General features: G+C 40.8%; 1 protein-coding gene across 1 annotated transcript; it reads right to left on the reverse strand.

Moving 5' to 3' along the window:
- Positions 1–489: 489 nt before the first annotated feature.
- On the reverse strand, positions 490–19,230 carry chst1 (carbohydrate (keratan sulfate Gal-6) sulfotransferase 1). The gene is made up of 2 exons (XM_061887401.1): positions 18,976–19,230; positions 490–2,196 (listed from the first exon to the last, which is right to left on the reverse strand). The coding sequence occupies exon 2, from the start codon at positions 2,148–2,150 to the stop codon at positions 873–875; it is 1,278 nt and encodes a 425-aa protein (XP_061743385.1). The 5' UTR covers positions 2,151–2,196; positions 18,976–19,230; the 3' UTR covers positions 490–872.
- Positions 19,231–22,010: the final 2,780 nt, after the last annotated feature.

Raw genomic sequence — 22,010 nt, forward strand, 5'->3', positions numbered from 1 at the left:
TATATATATATATATATATATTCTTTTGTTTGTTTGTATATATATATATATATATATATATATATATATATATATAGTTTTGTTGTTGTTTTTCATCTGTCCTTTTTAATCAACTTTCTACCACTTGTTGCTCTCGGTATAACAATTTTTATATATGGACTACAAAAAAAATAATAATTGCAATCCAAAAAATATGTACATATTTATTTATTTTTTTTAAACTTGGGACTTCCTGCCGGCCGGATTTTGGACGGGCCGTAGATTGGGGACCGCTGATTTAAAGGAATCGTGAAATAATGGATTGAATCAGGAAATATTCAATTCAACAATAAAATAATTAAAAAACATTTGAAAATAAATTACATAGTTAATTGCATATTTTTGTATTTAATTTGATTTATGTGTTTCTATAAGATGTATTTGTTTATTTAATTTGTCCATACTGAGGTGTCTCCATTTTCCTGTTACATGCAAAGAAACTCCAGAAAGTCCGACTGCAACATTCACTATTTATTGCACAGTTTTGTCATTCCTAGTAAAATAAACATGACCCATTCCAATTGACAACCAATTTTTTTTTTTTTTTGAAGGTTTCGATGAAAGAACTACTTGCATCCACAAAACGAGTAAAAACAGCGTCCTGTTCTCTTCATGGGGGAAAAAACATAAAGGACACATTTGTAAACTAGCTTGTTTGATTCCTTTTAGGTGTGCTGTTCGTAACATTTAGGGGGATCATCCACAGGTCCCGGCTCCGTGCATTCAAATTTTCATTTAGTGCAAATTTTGAAGAGACGTAATGAAAGAAACAACCATGAAAGGCAACAATTATATAAATATATCAAAAAATAGCCTGTAGAGAACTATCTTTGTTACAAAAAAGGTGCAAAGGTTTTGTCCTGCACCAGGGAGATAGACACGTTTTTCAGTTCTTCCACCGACCTCACAGTCTTGTATCCCAGTTGGTGGAGAACCTTCTGGCACACAGTCTGCGTGTACTCCACCATGTCGTAAGACAGTTTCAAGCGCCAACTCTCCGCGTTAGCGGCGGAGTCTCGTATCGTCCCAAATTTGTGTTTCGCCGACGGCTCGTTGCTTCCGCGAGTGTTGGCGTGTATCCAGTCTTCCACGTTCTTATCCATGGGCAGCCCCAGATAGTCGTAGATCTCCTTCGTCTTCTGGAGTGGACTTTTCGCCAGATCTTCGTAGCGAACCAACATGTATTTTCCCTTCAGCCAATACGGATGGCTTAGACCCGTCGAAACGGAGCTTCGGTAGTCTTCACAGACAACGGTGAGCTGACTCAAGTCAAGATTATAAGGCTTTCGTCCCGTGGCCCTCCAGATACGCCACAGTCGGTACGTATCCCGGAATGTCTCAATCCGGGATGATAGGATTCCACGAGGGTCTCTGACGAGCTGGATGACTTTGATATTCAGTCGAGGATCCTCCAACAAGGCGCGGAGATCCCCGATCTCTGGCACTCGGACAATCTTGATGGCCACGTGTTGTTTCTCCCGACAGGCCTCGGTGGCCGAAGTCATGTTTAGAAGTGAGCATTTCTTCACGCAGTCCCCTTCGTCCACGTTCAGATCAGCAGGGCCAAACGCATCGCAGACAGGTTGCTGGCACAACGCTCGACTGGCGCCACGGCGGAACAGCTTGTCCGTAGTATGGTTAGTGGGTGTCGGTTTGATGTAGCTCTCAAGGAAATACAGGTCGCAGCCGTACAAGCTTCTCAAGAGGTCTCGACTAGCGCCCAGCATTACTCGGCGGTCCGCGGTGTTGTGGCTGTGGGACAGACGGGGGATCAGTGTTGTCTGGACGTGATAAAGAGGCTCGAACAGGTAGAAAACCTCCTGGTGTTGGTTGAGAAGCTGGCCGACAAAGGAGGACCCGCTGCGAGTGGTGGCCAAAACCAGGACGTGTGTTTTCCGGGTGGCGTTTAAGTAAACGTAAGGGTAGTCTTCGCAACCGGCTGACCCCCGCTCAAAGGGCGGATCGGTCTCCGGATCCCCCAGACCGCAGTTCTGCGGACTGGGCAAGGTGCACAGCTGGAAGGGCTTGGAAGTGAGCGTACGGATGGCCGTGTACTGGATGGCGATGGAGGCCAAGGCCAGCAGGATCACTGCCTTCCAGGAACATTGCATGGCGGAACCACTTCATTTAGACACAGGGGTCCATGCCAGCTCCTCCCTGGGAACACACAATCAACAAAGACATTTGTTCCTTTTCAAATGACCTAATAACTGTTTTTTTAAATTATTGAAATCACATTCAGTAGAAATGAAAAGTAGCAGACATGCGTGTGATTAGAATTGAAGGTTACTCAACAATGGACCAAACATTCCGCCTTTTCAGACGTTTTATTTCGTGCATCTGAATAAGTGGCGCTTGGCAAACTCATTACAACAGAAATGTGAATCTGAAAAGAAATCCATCCATCCATCCATCCATCATCTTCCGCTTATCCGAGGTCGGGTCGCGAGGGCAGCAGCCTAAGTAGGGAAACCCAGACTTCCCTCTCTCCAGCCACTTCGTCTAGCTCTTCCCGGGGGATCCCAAGGAGTTCCCAGGCCAGCCGGGAGACATAGTCTTCCCAATGTGTCCTGGGTCTTCCCCGTGGCCTCCTACCGGTTGGACGTGCCCTAAACACCTCCCTAGGGAGGCGTTCGGGTGGCATCCTGACCAGATGCCCGAACCACCTCATCTGGCTCCTCTCGATGTGGAGGAGCAGCGGCTTTACGTTGAGCTCCTCCCGGATGGCAGAGCTTCTCACCCTATCTCTAAGGGAGAGCCCCGCCACCCGGCGGAGGAAACTCATTTCGGCCGCTTGTACCCGTGATCTTGTCCTTTCGGTCATGACCCAAAGCTCATGACCATAGGTGAGGATGGGAACGTAGATCGACCGGTAAATTGAGAGCTTTGCCTTCCGGCTCAGCTCCTTCTTCACCACAACGGATCGATACAACGTCCGCATTACTGAAGACGCCGCACCGATCCGCCTGTCGATCTCACGATCCACTCTTCCCCCACTCGTGAACAAGACTCCTAGGTACTTGAACTCCTCCACTTGGGGCAGGGTCTCCTCCCCAACCCGGAGACGGCACTCCACCCAATCTGAAAAGAAATCACTCTTATTTAATAAAGTGCATAATACCTAAAAAGACGTGGGAAAACACAGCAGTATGTTTGTTTACGTTGCACTTCTTGTATGATTTGGTGATCGACAAAACATTTTAGTCCAATTTTTTGATCACACAGCCAAAAACTTTGCCTATTAGAGCAACTTTGGGATGTTTTTTTCTTAGTTTGCTCACACATTTCGTTTTTTCAGCCAAACTTTTGAAGCTGCGGTTGCGTATTTGGGCTTGCTTTTCTGTGCCCGGAATAAAGCAAAACTACAATACGACTGTGGAGAGGCAGAGCCCTGCGATGAGGTGGCGACTTGTCCAGGGTGTACCTCGCCTTCCGCACGATTGTAGCTGAGATAGGCGCCAGCGCCCCCCGCGACCCCAAAAGGGAATAAGCGGTAGAAAATGGATGGATGGAGAGGCAGAAACGACGGTTCGACAGAAAGGCAGGGCACGCTGGAGCCTGGCCCAAGATGGCGGCGAGGAGGCGGCAACGGCGAGCGAGAGGCGAAGCGGGGCGCACCGGGAGCGAAGCCTCAGTACAGATCAAGTGCGTAGATCACGCACCTGGGGACAACCATGCAATCCTCTCGCCCTGGTTAAAAGGGCGGCAGCCGTGAACGTCGGGGACAGAGGCGGAGAGACTGGAAGAAGCAGGAGTGAGTGCAGCTGACGCAAAGCTAGAGAGGAGGAGACGAGCGAGGGGAAAAGAGGAGTGGAAAGGCGACCTGGACTGCGGTGTTAATTGAAAAATAAACAAAGTCAAACGGCTCGAAGTCATGTCCTTCCTTGGTGGTCCATGGAACCCGCAAGGCGACAGCTTGAGACCGTCGTTTTCGATGCAGTGTTTGAGTTTGAGTTTATTTCGAAACATGCATGCATACAACATGATATATGGCAATTTTCAGTTTTTCCATTCAACATGTTCGAAAAGGAGTCGGAAGAAGCAGAGCTTATTTGATCCTACACCTTTTCCTTTACATAGCAGTTGCAAAAACCTTTGTTCACTTCCTGTTCTCAATGTATTCACAATATACTCAAGAACTAATAACATTCAAAATAAATGAATAAATAAATGATAATTATTATTTGAAAATAAATAATAATTCATAATCATATGGTGAGATGAATTAGATTGTCTAGAAAATGTGTAAACACTTTTAATTTAAAGAATTTCTTAAAGCGGGTTATATTAGTACATTGTTTAATTTCTTTGCTCAATCCAGTGGTGTCAAACGTACGGCCCGAGGGCCGGATCAGGCCCACGAACAGGTTTTATCCGGCCTGTGGGATGAGTTTGTAAAGTATAAAAATTAACCTGAAATTTTTGAATGAAAGACACAGCTGTTTTAAACGTGTATTTTGATTTTGATACAATTTTTGTATCTTGATTGATTGAAAATGAACACTAATGAGTTGACTGATGAACATTATCACAAATTTGATTCAAACAATATAAATAACGTCGAATAAAGTATATATACTATTAAAAGCAACATTTAATTGTAAAAAAACCCAAAAACATTATGATTTGTACAATTTCAGAATGTGCTTATTTTTAAACAAAGAAAACAATCTGAAGTTGTCTTTATTTTTAAGTTATCGTGCCGGGATTTCACCAGTCCGGCCCACTTGGGAGTATATTTTTTTCTACTAAAATCACTTTGACACCCCTGACTTAATCCAATCCATAATTTAATTCCATATACTGATAGACTGAAAGTCTTAAGTGTTGTACATTGCATTTTTCTCTAATATTATAATTTCTGTTTCTTGGTTATCCCGACACCCCTGGTCCACTTGGCATGCCTCTAAAAACACTCGAGCCCGGACTGATAAAGAAACACAATGTGAGACATAGTTGCAGTAAGTGGGGTAAACATAATAAAAACATTATTTACAATATAGATGGCAATTACTCTGTTTTGCAAGAAAAAGTGCAATTAATCTGTTGATTATGCTGATGACACCCAACTCTACATGCCCCTAAAGCTGACCAACACGCCGGATTGTAGTCAGCTGGAGGCGTGTCTTAATGAAATTAAACAATGGATGTCCGCTAACTTTTTGCAACTCAACGCCAAAAAACCGGAAATGCTGATTATCGGTCCTGCTGGACACCGACCTCTATTTAATAATACAACTCTAACATTTGACAACCAAACAATTAAACAAGGCGACACGGTAAAGAATCTGGGTGTTATCTTCGACCCAACTCTCTCCTTTGAGGCACACATTAAAAGCGTTACTAAAACGGCCTTCTTTCATCTCCGTAATATCGCTAAAATTCGCTCCATTCTGTCCACTAAAGACGCTGAGATCATTATCCATGCGTTTGTTACGTCTCGCCTCGACTACTGTAACGTATTATTTTCGGGTCTCCCCATGTCTAGCATTAAAAGATTACAGTTGGTACAAAATGCGGCTGCTAGACTTTTGACAAGAACAAGAAAGTTTGATCACATTACGCCTGTACTGGCTCACCTGCACTGGCTTCCTGTGCACTTAAGATGTGACTTTAAGGTTTTACTACTTACGTATAAAATACTACACGGTCTAGCTCCATCCTATCTTGCCGATTGTATTGTACCATATGTCCCGGCAAGAAATCTGCGTTCAAAGGACTCCGGCTTATTAGTGATTCCCAAAGCCCAAAAAAAGTCTGCGGGCTATAGAGCGTTTTCTTTTCGGGCTCCAGTAATCTGGAATGCCCTCCCGGTAACAGTTTGAGATGCTACCTCAGTAGAAGCATTTAAGTCTCACCTTAAAACTCATTTGTATACTCTAGCCTTTAAATAGACTCCCTATTTAGACCAGCTGATCTGCCGTTTCTTTTCTTTTTCTCCTATGTCCCACTCTCCCTTGTGGAAGGGGTCCGGTCCGATCCGGTGGCCATGTACTGCTTGCCTGTGTATCGGCTGGGGACATCTCTGCGCTGCTGATCCGCCTCCGCTTGGGATGGTTTCCTGCTGGCTCCGCTGTGAGCGGGACTCTCGCTGCTGTGTTGGATCCGCTTTGGACTGGACTCTCGCGACTGTGTTGGATCCATTATGGATTGAACTTTCACAGTATCATGTTAGACCCGCTCGACATCCATTGCTTTCCTCCTCTCCAAGGTTCTCATAGTCATCATTGTCACCGACGTCCCACTGGGTGTGAGTTTTCCTTGCCCTTATGTGGGCCTACCGAGGATGTCGTAGTGGTTTGTGCAGCCCTTTGAGACACTAGTGATTTAGGGCTATATAAGTAAACATTGATTGATTGATTGATTAATAATTGATAAGGCAGGTCATATGAAATGTACATAGTCCAAGCCCCTTTCTGCTCTGTTACTGATATCATTACACTAACAAATATCCCCAGGTTTTAAATATGCTAGCCCTTTTTTTTTGCACTAAAAAGGAGGAACAATATACAACATATTTTCCCATGACTGTTTTGATACAACACATCACACACAAGAGACAAAACCAATTGAAAGAGCTAAAAATAGTCAGTAATGCAGCTTGTCACACATCAATCGGTGTTATTGACCATTTTGGTGAAGCTTACTGGATCAATAACAAGAGACAATGATGACATAATACACCCGGCACAATCCTCTGCATGAATTTATGATGCAATGAGAAAAGAACTGTTCACACTGTCAAATTGCAATAAATGGTATGGCCTAATGAAAAACACACTCTTTTATCCAAATACTTTAAATTAGTCAACATTTTTATATTTTGCTTGGTATAAATTATATATATATATATATATATATATATATATATATATATATATATATATCAATCAATCAATCAATCAATGTTTACTTATGCAGCCCTAAATCATTAGTGTCTCAAAGGGCTGCACAAACCACTACGACATCCTCAGTAGGCCCACATAAGGGCGAGGAAAACTCACACCCAGTGGGACGTCGGTGACAATGATGAATATGAGAACCTTGGAGAGGAGGAAAGCAATGGATGTCGAGCGGGTCTAACATGATACTGTGAAAGTTCAATCCATAATGGATCCAACACAGTCACGAGAGTCCAGTCCAAAGCGGATCCAACACAGCAGCGAGAGTCCCGTCCACAGCGGAGCCAGCAGGAAACCATCCCAAGCGGAGGCGGATCAGCAGCGCAGAGATGTCCCCAGCCGATACACAGGCAAGCAGTACATGGCCACCGGATCGGACCGGACCCCCTCTACAAGGGAGAGTGGGACATAGGAGAAAAAGAAAAGAAACGGCAGATCAACTGGTCTAAAAAGGGACTCTATAAAAGGCTAGAGTATAAAAATGAGTTTTAAGGTGAGACTTAAATGCTTCTACTGAGGTGGCATCTCGAACTGTTACCGGGAGGGCATTCCAGAGTACTGGAGCCCGAACGGAAAACGCTCCATAGCCCGCAGACTTTTTTTGGGCTTTGGGAATCACTAATAAGCCGGAGTCCTTTGAACGCAGATTTCTTGCCGGGACATATGGTACAATACAATCGGCAAGATAGGATGGAGCTAGACCGTGTAGTATTTTATACGTAAGTAGTAAAACCTTAAAGTCACATCTTAAGTGCACAGGAAGCCAGTGCAGGTGAGCCAGTACAGGCGTAATGTGATCAAACTTTCTTGTTCTTGTCAAAAGTCTAGCAGCCGCATTTTGTACCAACTGTAATCTTTTAATGCTAGACATGGGGAGACCCGAAAATAATACGTTACAGTAATCGAGACGAGACGTAACAAACGCATGGATAATGATCTCGGCGTCTTTAGTGGACAGAATGGAGCTCATTTTAGCGATATTACGGAGATGAAAGAAGGCCGTTTTAGTAACGCTTTTAATGTGTGACTCAAAAGAGAGAGTTGGGTCGAAGATAATACCCAGATTCTTTACCGTGTCGCCTTGTTTAATTGTTTGGTTGTCAAATGTTAGAGTTGTATTATTAAATAGAGGTCGGTGTCTAGCAGGACCGATAATCAGCATTTCCGTTTTTTGGGCGTTGAGTTGCAAAAAATTACCGGACATCCATTGTTTAATTTCATTAAGACACGCCTCCAGCTGACTACAATCCGGCGTGTTGGTCAGCTTTAGGGGCATGTAGAGTTGGGTGTCATCAGCATAACAGTGAAAGCTAACACCGTATTTGCGTATGATGTCACCTAGCGGCAGCATGTAGATGCTGAAGCTGAAGCTGACAGCCAGTATATATATATATATATATATACTGGCTGTCTTGAGTTTCCAATAATTTGTACAACTCTTACAATTATTGTGATAGAGTGATTGGAACACATACTTGTTAGTCACAAAACATATTCATGAAGTTTGGTTCTTTTATGAATTCATTATGGGTCTACTGTAAATGTGACCAAACCTGCTGGGTCAAAAGTATACTTACAGCAATGTTAATATTTGGTTACATGTCTGTTAGAATAATTGTGTTTCCATGAGTTCCCGGCGAGTAGACAAAAGCTGTCTTTGATCTTACCAAGCAAAAGGCTTGTAAAACTCCACTGTGTATGATGGGAAGCGACATGAAAGTGTTGTTTTCTTTGATTTTATTGTATTCCACAGAACAGCTTGCCTTGACCCGCGATCTACAAAGCGAAGAGGAAGCAGGACCTGACGCAAGCTCCAGGCATCTTTTCTTTGAACTGTTTTGTGGCAGAGGGGTTAGTGCGTCTGCCTCACAATACGAAGGTCCTGCACTCCTGGGTTCAAATCCAGGCTCTGGATCTTTCTGTGTGGCGTTTGCATGTTCTCCCGTGAATGCGTGGGTTCCCTCCGGGTACTCCGGCTTCCTCCCACTTCCAAAGACATGCACCTGGGGATAGGTTGATTGGCAACACTAAATTGGCCCTAGTGTTTGAATGTGAGTGTGAATGTTGTCCGTCTATCTGTGTTGGCCCTGTGATGAGGTGGCGATTTGTCCAGGGTGTACCCCGCCTTCCGCCCGATTGTAGCTGAGATAGGCGCCAGCGCCCCCCGCGACCCCGAAAGGGAATAAGCGGTAGAAATGGATGGATGGATGGATGGATGGATGTTTTGTGACCGCGGGCGAGGGCTGTATACCACCCCCTCTCCCCTTAGAAACAGCTGTTGCCATGTAATAGGGGAAAGTCCAAATAAAAGGGGAGGTGTAGAATTCTCTTGTCAGAGCGTGGGACGACACTGTGCAAGGGTACAGATCTACGTGCTCTCATTGAGCTAAATTGAATCCTGTCTCTGTTTAATTCCTTGCTTCTTGTCTGTTTAATAGATGTCATCGATACTTGAACCTGACATGTCCCTTGTCAAGTTTCACTGCAAGCTTCTGGTTGAAATTTTGACCACTCCCCCTGACAAAATTGGTGCAGTTCAGCTAAATTTGTTGGTTTTCTGACATGGACTTGTTTCTTCAGCATTGTCCACACGTTTAAGTCAGGACTTTGGGAAGGCCAATAATTCTAGCCTGACTTAGCCATTCCTTTACCACTTTTGACATGTGTTTGAGGTCATTGTCCTGTTGGTACACCCAACTGCGCCCAAGACCCAACCTTCGGGCTGAGGGTTTTAGACTTGGACTTAGACTTAGACTACCTTTTTATTGTCATTCAGTTTTGAACTTTTGGTAGTGAAGGACAAAAAAAAGGTAATAAAGTGCAGATAAATAAATAGATTACTGTACAGATAAATATATTGCACTTTTGCATATGCATCCAGGTTTGTGGATGTATGTTATCATTTATTTTTATTCCAGCAGGTTTTTTAGGTTGTCCTGAAGAATTTAGAAGTAATCCTCCTTTTTCATTATTTAATTTTTGTTTTATCTTACATCACATGGTCAAAGATAAGAACTTCTGCAGGAAAGTTCTGTGGTCCGATGAAACAAAAATTTAGCTGTTTGGCCACAATACCCAGCAATATGTTTTTTATCCCAGGAACACCACACCTACCGTCAAGCATGGTGGTGGTAGTATTATGCTCTCGGCCTGTTTTACTGTCAAAGGAACTGGTGCTTCACAGAGAGTAAACGGGACAATGGAAAAGGAGGATTACCTCCATATTCTTCAGGACAACCTAAAATCATCAGCCCTGAGGTTGGGTCTTGGGCGCAATTGGGTGTTCTAACAAGACAATGACCCCTAACAGTCATCAACAGTGGTAAAGGAATGGCTAAATCAAGCTAGAATTAAAGTTCTAGAATGGCCTTCCCAAAGTCCTGACTCAAACATGTGGACAATGCTGAAGAAACAAGTCCATGTCAGAAAAAGAACAAAGTTAGCTGAACTGCACACAATTTTGTCAAGAGGAGAGGTCGAAAATTCAACATTTCTGTATGTATCAGCAGATTTGGTCACATTTTCAGTAAACCCATAATAAATTAATTAAAGAACCAAACTTTATGAATGTTTTTTTTTTTTTGACCAACAAGTATGCGCTCCAATTACTCTATCACAAAAAACTCTGGCAACTTTCTTCCACAATCGAGTGCCTAAACAAAGTGTCTCGTGCATTTGTGACTCGCTTTCTGTCCGTCTGTATAACTGAAAACTTAAGACAGAGTACAGTTAAAAATAAAATGGCGTTTGTGTTTGTTTATATTTTTGAAGGGACACATAGGATGCTGTGTAAATATGTCGAATCATAGGAAGGATGCTCATTTCTATCCGCAGTCCCTCAACATAAAAACAATATTAAGGCTGCAACTTTTAATTGGATTATAGAAAAAAAGTTGATGCATTTTTTGTTTAAAAGCGTTACTAAAACGGCCTTCTTTCATCTCCGTAATATCGCAAAAATTCGCTCCATTTTTCCCACTAACGACGCGGAGATCATTATCCATGCGTTTGTTACGTCTCGTCTCGATTACTGTAACGTATTATTTTCGGGTCTCCCCATGTCTAGCATTAAAAGATTACAGTTGGTACAAAATGCGGCTGCTAGACTTTTGACAAGAACAAGAAAGTTTGATCACATTACACCTGTACTGGCTCACCTGCACTGGCTTCCTGTGCACTTAAGATGTGACTTTAAGGTTTTACTACTTACGTATAAAATAGTACACGGTCTAGCTCCATCCTATCTTGCCAATTGTATTGTACCATATGTCCCGGCAAGGATTCTGCGTTCAAAAGACTCCGGCTTATTAGTGATTCCTAGAGCCCCAAAAAAGTCTGCGGGCTACAGAGCGTTTTCCGTTCGGGCTCCAGTACTCTGGAGTGCTTTGCTGGTAACAGTTCGAGATGCTACCTCAGTAGAAGCATTTAAGTCTCACCTTAAAACTCATTTGTATACTCTAGCCTTTAAATAGACCTCCTTTTTAGACCAGTTGATCTGCCGCTTCTTTTCTTTTTCTCCTCTGTCCCCCCCTCCCTTGTGGAGGGGGTCCGGTCCGATGGCCATGGATGAAGTACTGGCTGTTCAGAGTCGGGACCCAGGATGGACCGCTCGCCTGTGTATCGATTGGGGACATCTCTACGCTGCTGATCCGACTCCGCTTGGGATGGTTTCCTGTGGACGGGACTCTCGCTGCTGTCTTGGATCCGCTTTGAACTGAACTCTCGCGGCTGTGTTGGAGCCACTATGGATTGAACGTTCACAGTATCATGTTAGACCCGCTCGACATCCATTGCTTTCAGTCCCCTAGAGGGGGTTGGGGTTGCCCACTTCTGAGGTCCTCTCCAAGGTTCTCATAGTCATCATTGTCACTGGCGTCCCACTGGGTGTGAGTTCTCCTTGCCCTTATGTGGGTTCTTCCGAGGATGTCGTAGTGGTTTGTACAGTCCTTTGAGACATTTGTGATTTAGGGCTACATGAATAAACATTGATTGATTGGTTGATTGATACTTTTATTATTAGATTGCACAGTACAGTACATATTCCGTACAATTGACCACTAAATGGTAACACCCGAATACATTTTTCAACTTGTTAAAGTCGGGGTCCACGTTAGTCAATTCATGAAGCTCTCTGCATACTGTACGTGGGCTAATTGGAAGGTCACATGAAGTTCGGAGCTCTGTAGCAACTGACCGTGCAGAAAGTCTTTGCACGATGCGCTTCAGCATCCGCTGACCCCTCTCTGTCAGTTTACGTGGCCTACCACTTAGTGGCTGACTTGCTGTTGTTCCCCAAACTCTTCACTTTTCTTATAATAAACAGCCTGTATCCTTATTTCAGAGAAAACAGCTGAAATCAATAAACAATTGTTTGCCTATTTAAAGATCCAGGCACTCAATGTGGTCCAGATTTGTATCAGTTTATATTAATGGACACTCATTTAACGATTATTTGAAGCAACAAAACAAAAAGCTTTTTTTCAAGTTGAATATTGTTTCAGCCGTATAACAAAGTACAAAGTCGGCGTCCACGTGGCTTCTTCTCCAAAAAGAGTCCAAAATAAAGTTAAAAAAATAATGTTCACTTATCCATTTCATCCATCATGCATATGTTTTTGTGCATTATTTTCAGCATGTAAAAGTACAGCTGCTGATGAATTTCGTACAATCAATAGATTAGTTTGTTCGATTAATCGAGTACCGTATTTTCCGGACCATAGGGCGCACCGCCGATGAATGGTCTATTTTTGATTTTTTTTTTTTCATTTATAGGGCACATTAAAAGAGTCGTATTATTATAAAAAAAAAATTCTAAATGGAAAACATTTTCTTGTGCTCTGCATAACATGTCATGGTGGTTCTTTGGTCAAAATATTGTATGGATTATGTTTTACAGATCATCTTCAAGCCGCTTCCTGACAGTCGCTTCCGGTTGCATCGTTTTGTGGGCGGGTTTTATTTACGTGGCTCACATTTTCCAGCGTTTTCTCCCCGTCATCTTTGTTGTAGCGGGGTAGCGTGCAAGGACGAGAGTGGAAGAAGTGTCAAAAGATGGAGCTAACTGTTTTAATGACATTCAGACTTTACTTCAATCAATAACGGAGCAGCATATTTTCATCCGGAAACAACCACACCGGAAATGTGTCCCGCGAAAAAACGTCCGACCGGAACTTTAATAACCAAAATTTCTTGAGTGGATAATGTAAACTCACTACACCGGTATGTTTTAGGGCTTTCATGGCGAGTTTTTTGACAGAGATAAGTAAGAACTTTACACTACTTTATATTAGAAATGGCAACAGCGGAGGATGAATGTCCCATAACAAAAAGATAGAGAAAAATAAGAAGTTTATTGACTACAGAAAAATAAGAAGTTTATTGACTATAGGGTTTCCAGGATTTACGCAGATACAGATCAGCAGGTACCAGAAGGTAAGAAAAGTTGCTCTTAAATAATATTGTGAAAGAAAACACACACACCATAATAAGCGGTTTAGCTCGGTTGGTAGAGCGGCCGTGCCAGCAGGTTCGATTCCCGCATCCGCCATCCTAGTCACTGCCGTTGTGTCCTTGGGCAAGACACTTTACCCACCTGCTCCCAGTCCCACCCACACTGGTTTGAATGTAATTTAGATATTGGGTTTCACTATGTAAAGCGCTTTGAGTCACTAGAGAAAAAGCGCTATATAAATATAATTCACATTCGCAATACTTGTATGTTTAATCCGCCGTCAATCCATCACGCGGTGCATCTTCATAGCTTACCAAAGTAGTACTCAAACATTTTGATAGATTTTTCAGCGCCGTGTGTAAAGTTCTATATTTTCAATGGAACATTTAAAAAGTTGGTGTTGTTTACTTGAGACCCATCATAGTGCAGCCTACACTTATCTCTTATGTTTGACTGCCATCTACCGGTCAAACTCGTTATTACACCGTGTACCAAATAAAATAACTTTGAGGTAGGTTAGCTCAACCAAACTTATTCCTTACATTAGATGCACCGGGTTATAAGGCGCACTGTCGAGTTTTGAGAAAAATATATATATATATTTTAAGTGCGCCGTGTTTTCACCAGTCCGGCCCCCACCGGGAGTAGGTTTTTCTCCATGTGGCCCCCGATCTAAAATGAGTTCGACACCCCTGAAGTAATGTCAATTATGAATGAACAGGAGTAGAAACTAATAAAATAAATAAAACTGAACAACTTTTGACGTGCACTCAATTAAAACATGTTTAAAATTGTTCCGTGACGACATTATGACTCTAAAACTGCATTTTTGTCCAAGTACTAGTCATTTTTTTAAGTTTATTAAAATTGCGCAAGCGCAAATAATCAGTGATAATCAGTTAATCCAAATTCAAAACAAATCACATTGATTTCTGCATGCAAAACTATACTTATTCCCTGTAAAATGTGTTTTTGAGTTACTATTTTAAGGTTCCTTCAGAAAGCACTCGTCAGAACCACATTTCCACAACATTGTCTCCCATTTGCAGCCTCACTTTCTGTCAAGTCCACATGTGTGCGCCGAGCATCACGACGGCCTGACCGAAAAATGCAAATACAGAGGCGGTGACCTTTGCTCCTGCAGGCAGCGCTGGCCACATCTCCCTCCACAATCGCCATTTTGCATTAAAAAGTACTATTTTACGAGAAAATATTGCAATATTACAGAAACAGAAAGAAATGACGAATTGTTCCCAATTTTATAAGAAAGAGTCGACACGTGAGAAAGAGACTGACTTTAGTTTTTTTTTTAAATTTTTTTTATTTATTTTTTACTTCAAGTTATTATGTCTCTATAAACAAATCTTTTTTTAAGTTTATTAGAATTGCACAAGTGAATAATCAGTGATAATCAGTTCTTCCAAAAGCTAAACTACACTTTTTCCCTGTAAAATGTGTGTTTGGGTTACTTTTTCCGGGTTCCTTCAGAACGCACTCATAAAACCCACATATCCACAACAGTGTCTCCCATTTGCAGCCTCACTTTCTGTCAAGTCCACATGTGTGCACCAGCACCACAATGGCCTGACCGAAAAATGCAATTACAGAGGCGGTGACCTTTGCTCCTGCAGGCAGCGCTGGCCACATCTCCCTCCACAATCGCCATTGTACATTAAAAAGTACAAATTTTATTTAAAAAAGTACAAATTTTACGAGAAAATATTGCAATATTATAGAAACAGAAAAAAATGACGAATTGTTCCCAATTTTATAAGAAAGAGTCGACACGTGAGAAAGAGACTGACTTTAGTTAATTTATTTTTAATTGTTTTTTTAATAATTTACTTCAAGTTACTATGTCTCTATATAGAAATATATATTTAAGTATATTAAAATTGCACAAGTTAATAATCAGTGATAATCAGTTCATCCAGATGCACAACTACACTTTTTCCCTGTAAAATGTGTTTTTGGGTTACTTTATCCGGGTTCCTTCAGAACACACTCATAAAACCCACATTTCCACAACATTGTCTCCCATTTACAGCCTCACTTTCTGTCAAGTCCACATGTGTGCGCCGAGCACCACGATGGCCTGACCGAAAAATGCAATTACAGAGGCGGTGACCTTTGGTCCTGCAGGCAGCGCTGGCCACATCTCCCTCCACAATCGCCATTTTGCATTAAAAAGTACTTTTTTACGAGAAAATATTGCAATATTACAGAAACAGAAAGAAATGACGAATTGTTCCCAATTTTATAAGAAAGAGTCGACACGTGAGAAAGAGACTGACTTTAGTTTTTATTTTTTATTTTTTTTATTTATTTTTTACTTCAAGTTATTATGTCTCTATAAAAAAATCTTTTTTTAAGTTTATTAGAATTGCACAAGTGAATAATCAGTGATAATCAGTTCGTCCAAATGCAAAACTACACTTTTTCCCTGTAAAATGTGTTTTGGGGTTACTTTTTCTGGGGTCCTTCAGAACACACTCATAAAACCCACATTTCCACAAAATTGTCTCCCATTTGCAGCCTCACTTTCTGTCAAGTCCACATGTGTGCGCCGAGCACCACGATGGCCTGACCGAAAAATGCAATTACAGAGGCGGTGACCTTCGCTCCTGCAGGCAGCGCTGGCCACATCTCCCTCCACAGTCGCCAATTGTGCATTAAAAATAAACTATTTTACGAGAAAATATTGCAATATTACAGAAACGGAAAGAAATGACGAATTGTTCCCAATTTTATAAGAAAGAGTCGACACGTGAGAAAGAGACTGACTTTAGTTATTTAAAAAAAATATATTTTTTAATTATTTACTTAAAGTTCTTATGTCTCTATATACAAATCTTTTTTTAAGTATATTAAAATTGCACAAGTGAATAATCAGTGATAATCAGTTCGTCCAAATGCAAAACTACACTTTTTCCCTATAAAATGTGTTTTTGGGGTTACTTTTTCTGGGTTCCTTCAGAACACACTCCTAAAACCCACATTTCCACAACATTCTCTCCCATTTGCAGCCTCACTTTCTGTCAAGTCCACATGTGTACACAGAGCACCACGATGGCCTGACCGAAAAATGCAATTACAGAGGCGGTGGCCTTTGCTCCTGCAGGCAGCGCTGGCCACATCTCCCTCCACAATTGCCATTTTGCATTAAAAAGTACTATTTTACGAGAAAATATTGCAATATTACAGAAACAGAAAGAAATGACGAATTGCTCCCAATTTTATAAGAAAGAGTCGACACGTGAGAACGAGACTGACTTTAGTTTTTTTTTTTTTTTTTTTTTTTATTATTTACTTCAAGTTATTATGTCTCTACATACAAATCTTTTTTTTAAGTTTATTAGAATTGCACGAATGAATAATGACTGATAATCAGTTCATCCAAATGCAAAACTACACATTTTCCCTGTAAAATGTGTTTTTGGGTTACTATTTTCGGGCTCCTTCAGAACACACTCCTAAAACCCACATTTCCACAACATTGTCTCCCATTTGCAGCCTCACTTTCTGTCAAGTCCACATGTGTGCGCCGAGCACCACGATGGCCTGACCGAAAAATGCAATTACAGAGGCGGTGACCTTCGCTCCTGCAGGCAGCGCTGGCCACATCTCCCTCCACAGTCGCCATTGTGCATTAAAAATAAACTATTTTACGAGAAAATATTGCAATATTACAGAAACGGAAAGAAATGACGAATTGTTCCCAATTTTATAAGAAAGAGTCGACACGTGAGAAAGAGACTGACTTTAGTTATTTAAAAAAAATATATTTTTTAATTATTTACTTAAAGTTCTTATGTCTCTATATACAAATCTTTTTTTAAGTATATTAAAATTGCACAAGTGAATAATCAGTGATAATCAGTTCGTCCAAATGCAAAACTACACTTTTTCCCTATAAAATGTGTTTTTGGGGTTACTTTTTCTGGGTTCCTTCAGAACACACTCCTAAAACCCACATTTCCACAACATTCTCTCCCATTTGCAGCCTCACTTTCTGTCAAGTCCACATGTGTACACAGAGCACCACGATGGCCTGACCGAAAAATGCAATTACAGAGGCGGTGGCCTTTGCTCCTGCAGGCAGCGCTGGCCACATCTCCCTCCACAATTGCCATTTTGCATTAAAAAGTACTATTTTACGAGAAAATATTGCAATATTACAGAAACAGAAAGAAATGACGAATTGCTCCCAATTTTATAAGAAAGAGTCGACACGTGAGAACGAGACTGACTTTAGTTTTTTTTTTTTTTTTTTTTTTTATTATTTACTTCAAGTTATTATGTCTCTACATACAAATCTTTTTTTTAAGTTTATTAGAATTGCACGAATGAATAATGACTGATAATCAGTTCATCCAAATGCAAAACTACACATTTTCCCTGTAAAATGTGTTTTTGGGTTACTATTTTCGGGCTCCTTCAGAACACACTCCTAAAACCCACATTTCCACAACATTGTCTCCCATTTGCAGCCTCACTTTCTGTCAAGTCCACATGTGTACACAGAGCACCACAATGGCCCGACCGAAAAATGCAATTACAGAGGCGGTGACCTTTGCTCCTGCAGGCAGCGCTGGCCACATCTCCCTCCACAGTCGCCATTTTGCATTAAAACGTACTATTTTACGAGAAAATATTGCAATATTACAGAAACAGAAAGAAATGACGAATTGTTCCCAATTTTTTAAGAAAAAGTCGACACGTGAGAACGAGACTGACTTTAGTTTTTTTTTTTATTTTTTTTTTATTATTTACTTCAAGTTATTATGTCTCTACATACAAATCTTTTTTTTAAGTTTATTAGAATTGCACGAGTGAATAATCACTGATAATCAGTTCATCCAAATGCAAAACTACACATTTTCCCTGTAAAATGTGTTTTTGGGTTACTTTTCTTGGGTTCCTTCAAAACACACCAATAAAACCCACATTTCCACAACATTGTCTCCCATTTCTGTCAAGTCCACATGTGTGTGCGCCGAGCATCACGACGGGCTGACCGTAGAGTGCAATTACTCGACTCCACTACGGTGCTTACACCAAATGAGAAGAAAGCTGCACAAATAATGTCACATCAAAAGAGACGGGATGCTGCAAGTGGGGGAAAAATAACAAGCAAAAAAATAAAAAAATAAAATACAATTTCCAGAACAGCGAATCACAAGCTCGCCCATGCAGGAAGCTTTGATGATGTACAGTAAATAAAGCCTCTCATCATCTGACAGCATTAAATATGTCCGCTCCAACAGAGAACACATTGTGCAAAACCCACTTGAATAACTTGCATGTATTAATAACAAACACTGACGAATATGCTTGTTTATTCCCCCTCCTTGTTTATGAACAGTTTGCCTGCTGTAACTGTAAATGACACCAAGCTTGCACATGGTAGAAAATGCACATGTGCAAGCTCCATTTTTTTTTTTTTTTTTGCATGCAGACCGCAGTGAACAGGTTGAGCTTGCTGATGAGCTGATGCGAGATGGAGGCGACCTCAGCAACGGCAAGTGATGACTGACGTTAAAATCCAGCATTAATATGACATATATCCTCCTCCATTGTTACCTGGTTGGTGGCGGGAGTGTTCTCATCATGCCTCCCCCTGGTTTGCCTTTTCTTTTTTCTTTTTTTGTTACTCCTCCAACGGATGAGAAATAGCCGCACGGCGTCGATGCCGGGTGGTGAGGTCCGACGCAGGATTCATCGGAGGAGCTCGGGGAGGAGAGGCGGGGATGTGTGCGGCTGCAACCACGCAGTCGGGCGAGTGCGGGAGAGAAAAGGAGGCAGCCTTCCTCCTTTTTGTGATGCGTGTGTGTGAGGTACATAAGGACCGATTGTCTGGACCACCCAGACCCCTCCCCTTTCTTTCCACCTGCTTCTCTCTCTCTCTCTCTCCCTCTCACAAACACACACGCACACACATCATCATCATCATCATGGTCTGTACTCGCCTGCCACATAACACTACACCCCCCCCCCCCCCCCCCACCACCCCCCTCGCATCTCTCCCATCCATCCATCCAATGGCATCGAGGCATCATCCCATCACCAATCACATACTTTTAAATAGTTTCTGGTGTGAAAGTACATCATTTTTTTGTCGTGTCCTGCTTTCCCAACTGCAAGATGTGCTGTATCTCATATCCAGTTTGTGTCATCAGAATGCAATGTCTCAACTGCACTTTATTTGGGAATTTTGTCCATTATTCACAATATCTATGTATGACAACAACACATACACACACACACACGCTTGTATTTGTCACCTCCTTAAGATCTCCGAAAAAAGGCCGACCTCTAGTACTATAATAAAAGTCGTAATTTTGCTAAACGCAAGTCAAAATTTGTGCAATATTATGACAAAAGTTGGAAGTTTACTCAATAACAGTCGCAAATTTACAAGAAAAGCTTGACGTTTGGGCAATTTTATAAAAAGGGTCGTAATTTTACTCAACAAAAATAAAAATTTGTGCAATATTATGACAAAAGTTGGAAGTTTACTCAATAACAGTCGCACATTGACAAGAAAAGCTTGACATTTGGGCAATTTTATGAAAAGGGTCGTAATTTTACTCAACACAACTAACAATTGTAACTTTTCAAATTTTTCAAATGTACAATTTGAGTTACAAACTTTAAACATTTTGGAAATATCATGATAATAAAAGGAATTTTACTCAGCAAAATTATGACACAAGTCCTAATTTTACTCCAAAAAATGTGTCACTATTTTACAAGACCAACACAAAAATGGGTAATATTGTGATGAAAGTCAGAATTTTATAAGACAAATGTCGCGAGTTTGCGTTAAAAAGTTATAATTTTACATTAAAAAAGTTATAATTTTACGAAAAAATGTTGCAATATTACAGAAACTGAAAGAAATGAGAAAATGTTCCCAATTTTATAAGAAAAAGTCGACACATGACAGATTATTATTATTTTTTTTAATATTTTTTTAAATTATTACTTACTTTAAGTTATTATGCTCTATAGACATATTTATTTTATTGTTTTTAATTAATTTTGGCCAAAGGGGGCGCATTTCAATTTCTTATTCACACTTGTTATTTCATATGTTGACCAGAGGAAAGAGGAGCACTTTTAAAATTGACAGTCAATTTGAAAAATCTCTCCGTTTTGGGACTACCCTCATTTTTGATAGATTTCACCACCAGGGGTGCAAATGAGACATTCTCTATTAGATGCAATGGTTTTCCGTATTGGGATCATGATTTATGTCCTAACTTGTTCACCGGTCCTCAAATGGAAGCTACCTTTACTTGTTGATGTCTCAAGAAGGGTAGACATACAAGAACACACACACACACACGCTTGTATTTGTTACCTTCTTAAGAACTACGAAAAAGGCCGACGTCTAGTACTATAATAAATGTGGTAATTTGGCTCAACGCATGTAAAAACTTGTGCAATATTATGATAAAAGTTGGAATTATACTCAATAACTGTCGCAAATTTACAAGAAAAACTTGAAATGTGGGCAATTTTATGAAAAGGGTCGTCATTTTACCCGACAAAAGCCACACATGTAACTTTTCAAATTTTTCCAAGTTAAAATTTGAGTTACAAGCTTTAAAAATGTTGGCAATATCCTGATAATAATCTGAATTTTACTCTGCAAAATTATGACACAAGTCCTAATTTTACTCCAAAAAATGTCACTATATTACAAGACCAACAAAAAAATGGTTAATATTGTGATGAAAGTCAGAATTTTATATGACAAATGTCGCCATTTCGCATCAAAAATTAATTTTACATAAAAAAGTACTAATTTTACAAGAAAATATTGCAATATTACAGAAACTGAAATAAATGAGAAGTTGTTCCCAATTGTATGAGAAAAAGTCGACACGCGACATAGAGCCTGCCTTTAGCTAATTTATTTTTGACTTTTTAGTTTTTAATTGTTTTTTAATGATTATTTACTTCAAGTTATTATGTCTCTTTATACATTGTATTTTTAATTAATTTTGGCCAAAGGGGGCGCATTTCAATTTCTTACACACACTTGTTATTTCATATGTTGACCAGAGGGCGAGAACTTTTAAAACCGACACAGTCAATTTGAAAAATCCCTCCTTTTTAGGACCACCCTCATTTTGATAGATTTCACCACCAGGGGTGCAAATGAGACATTCTCTATTAGATGCAACGGTTTTCCGTATTGGGATCATGATTTATGTCCTAACTTGTTCACCGGTCCTCATATGGAAGGTACCTCTCCTTGTTGATGTCTCAAAAAGGGTAGACACACACACACAAACACACACACACACACACACACACACACACACACACACACACACACACGCTTGTATTTTTCCGTAATGGGACCAAGATTTATGTCCTAACTTGTTCACCGGTCCTCATATGGAAGGTACCTCTCCTTGTTGATGTCTCAAAAAGGGTAGACACACACACACAAACACACACACACACACACACACACACACACACACACGCTTGTATTTTTCCGTAATGGGACCAAGATTTATGTCCTAACTTGTTCACCGGTCCTCATATGGAAGGTACTTTTCCTTGTTGATGTCTCAAGAAGGGTAGACATACAAGAACAC

The sequence above is a fragment of the Nerophis ophidion genome, linkage group LG25 (assembly GCF_033978795.1).
Source record: "Nerophis ophidion isolate RoL-2023_Sa linkage group LG25, RoL_Noph_v1.0, whole genome shotgun sequence".
In the NCBI taxonomy this organism is placed as follows: domain Eukaryota; kingdom Metazoa; phylum Chordata; class Actinopteri; order Syngnathiformes; family Syngnathidae; genus Nerophis; species Nerophis ophidion.

Excerpts from the sequence above, each read along its gene's own strand:
- chst1 (XM_061887401.1), bottom strand. The coding sequence starts at position 2,150 with ATGCAATGTTCCTGGAAGGCAGTGATCCTGCTGGCCTTGGCCTCCATC.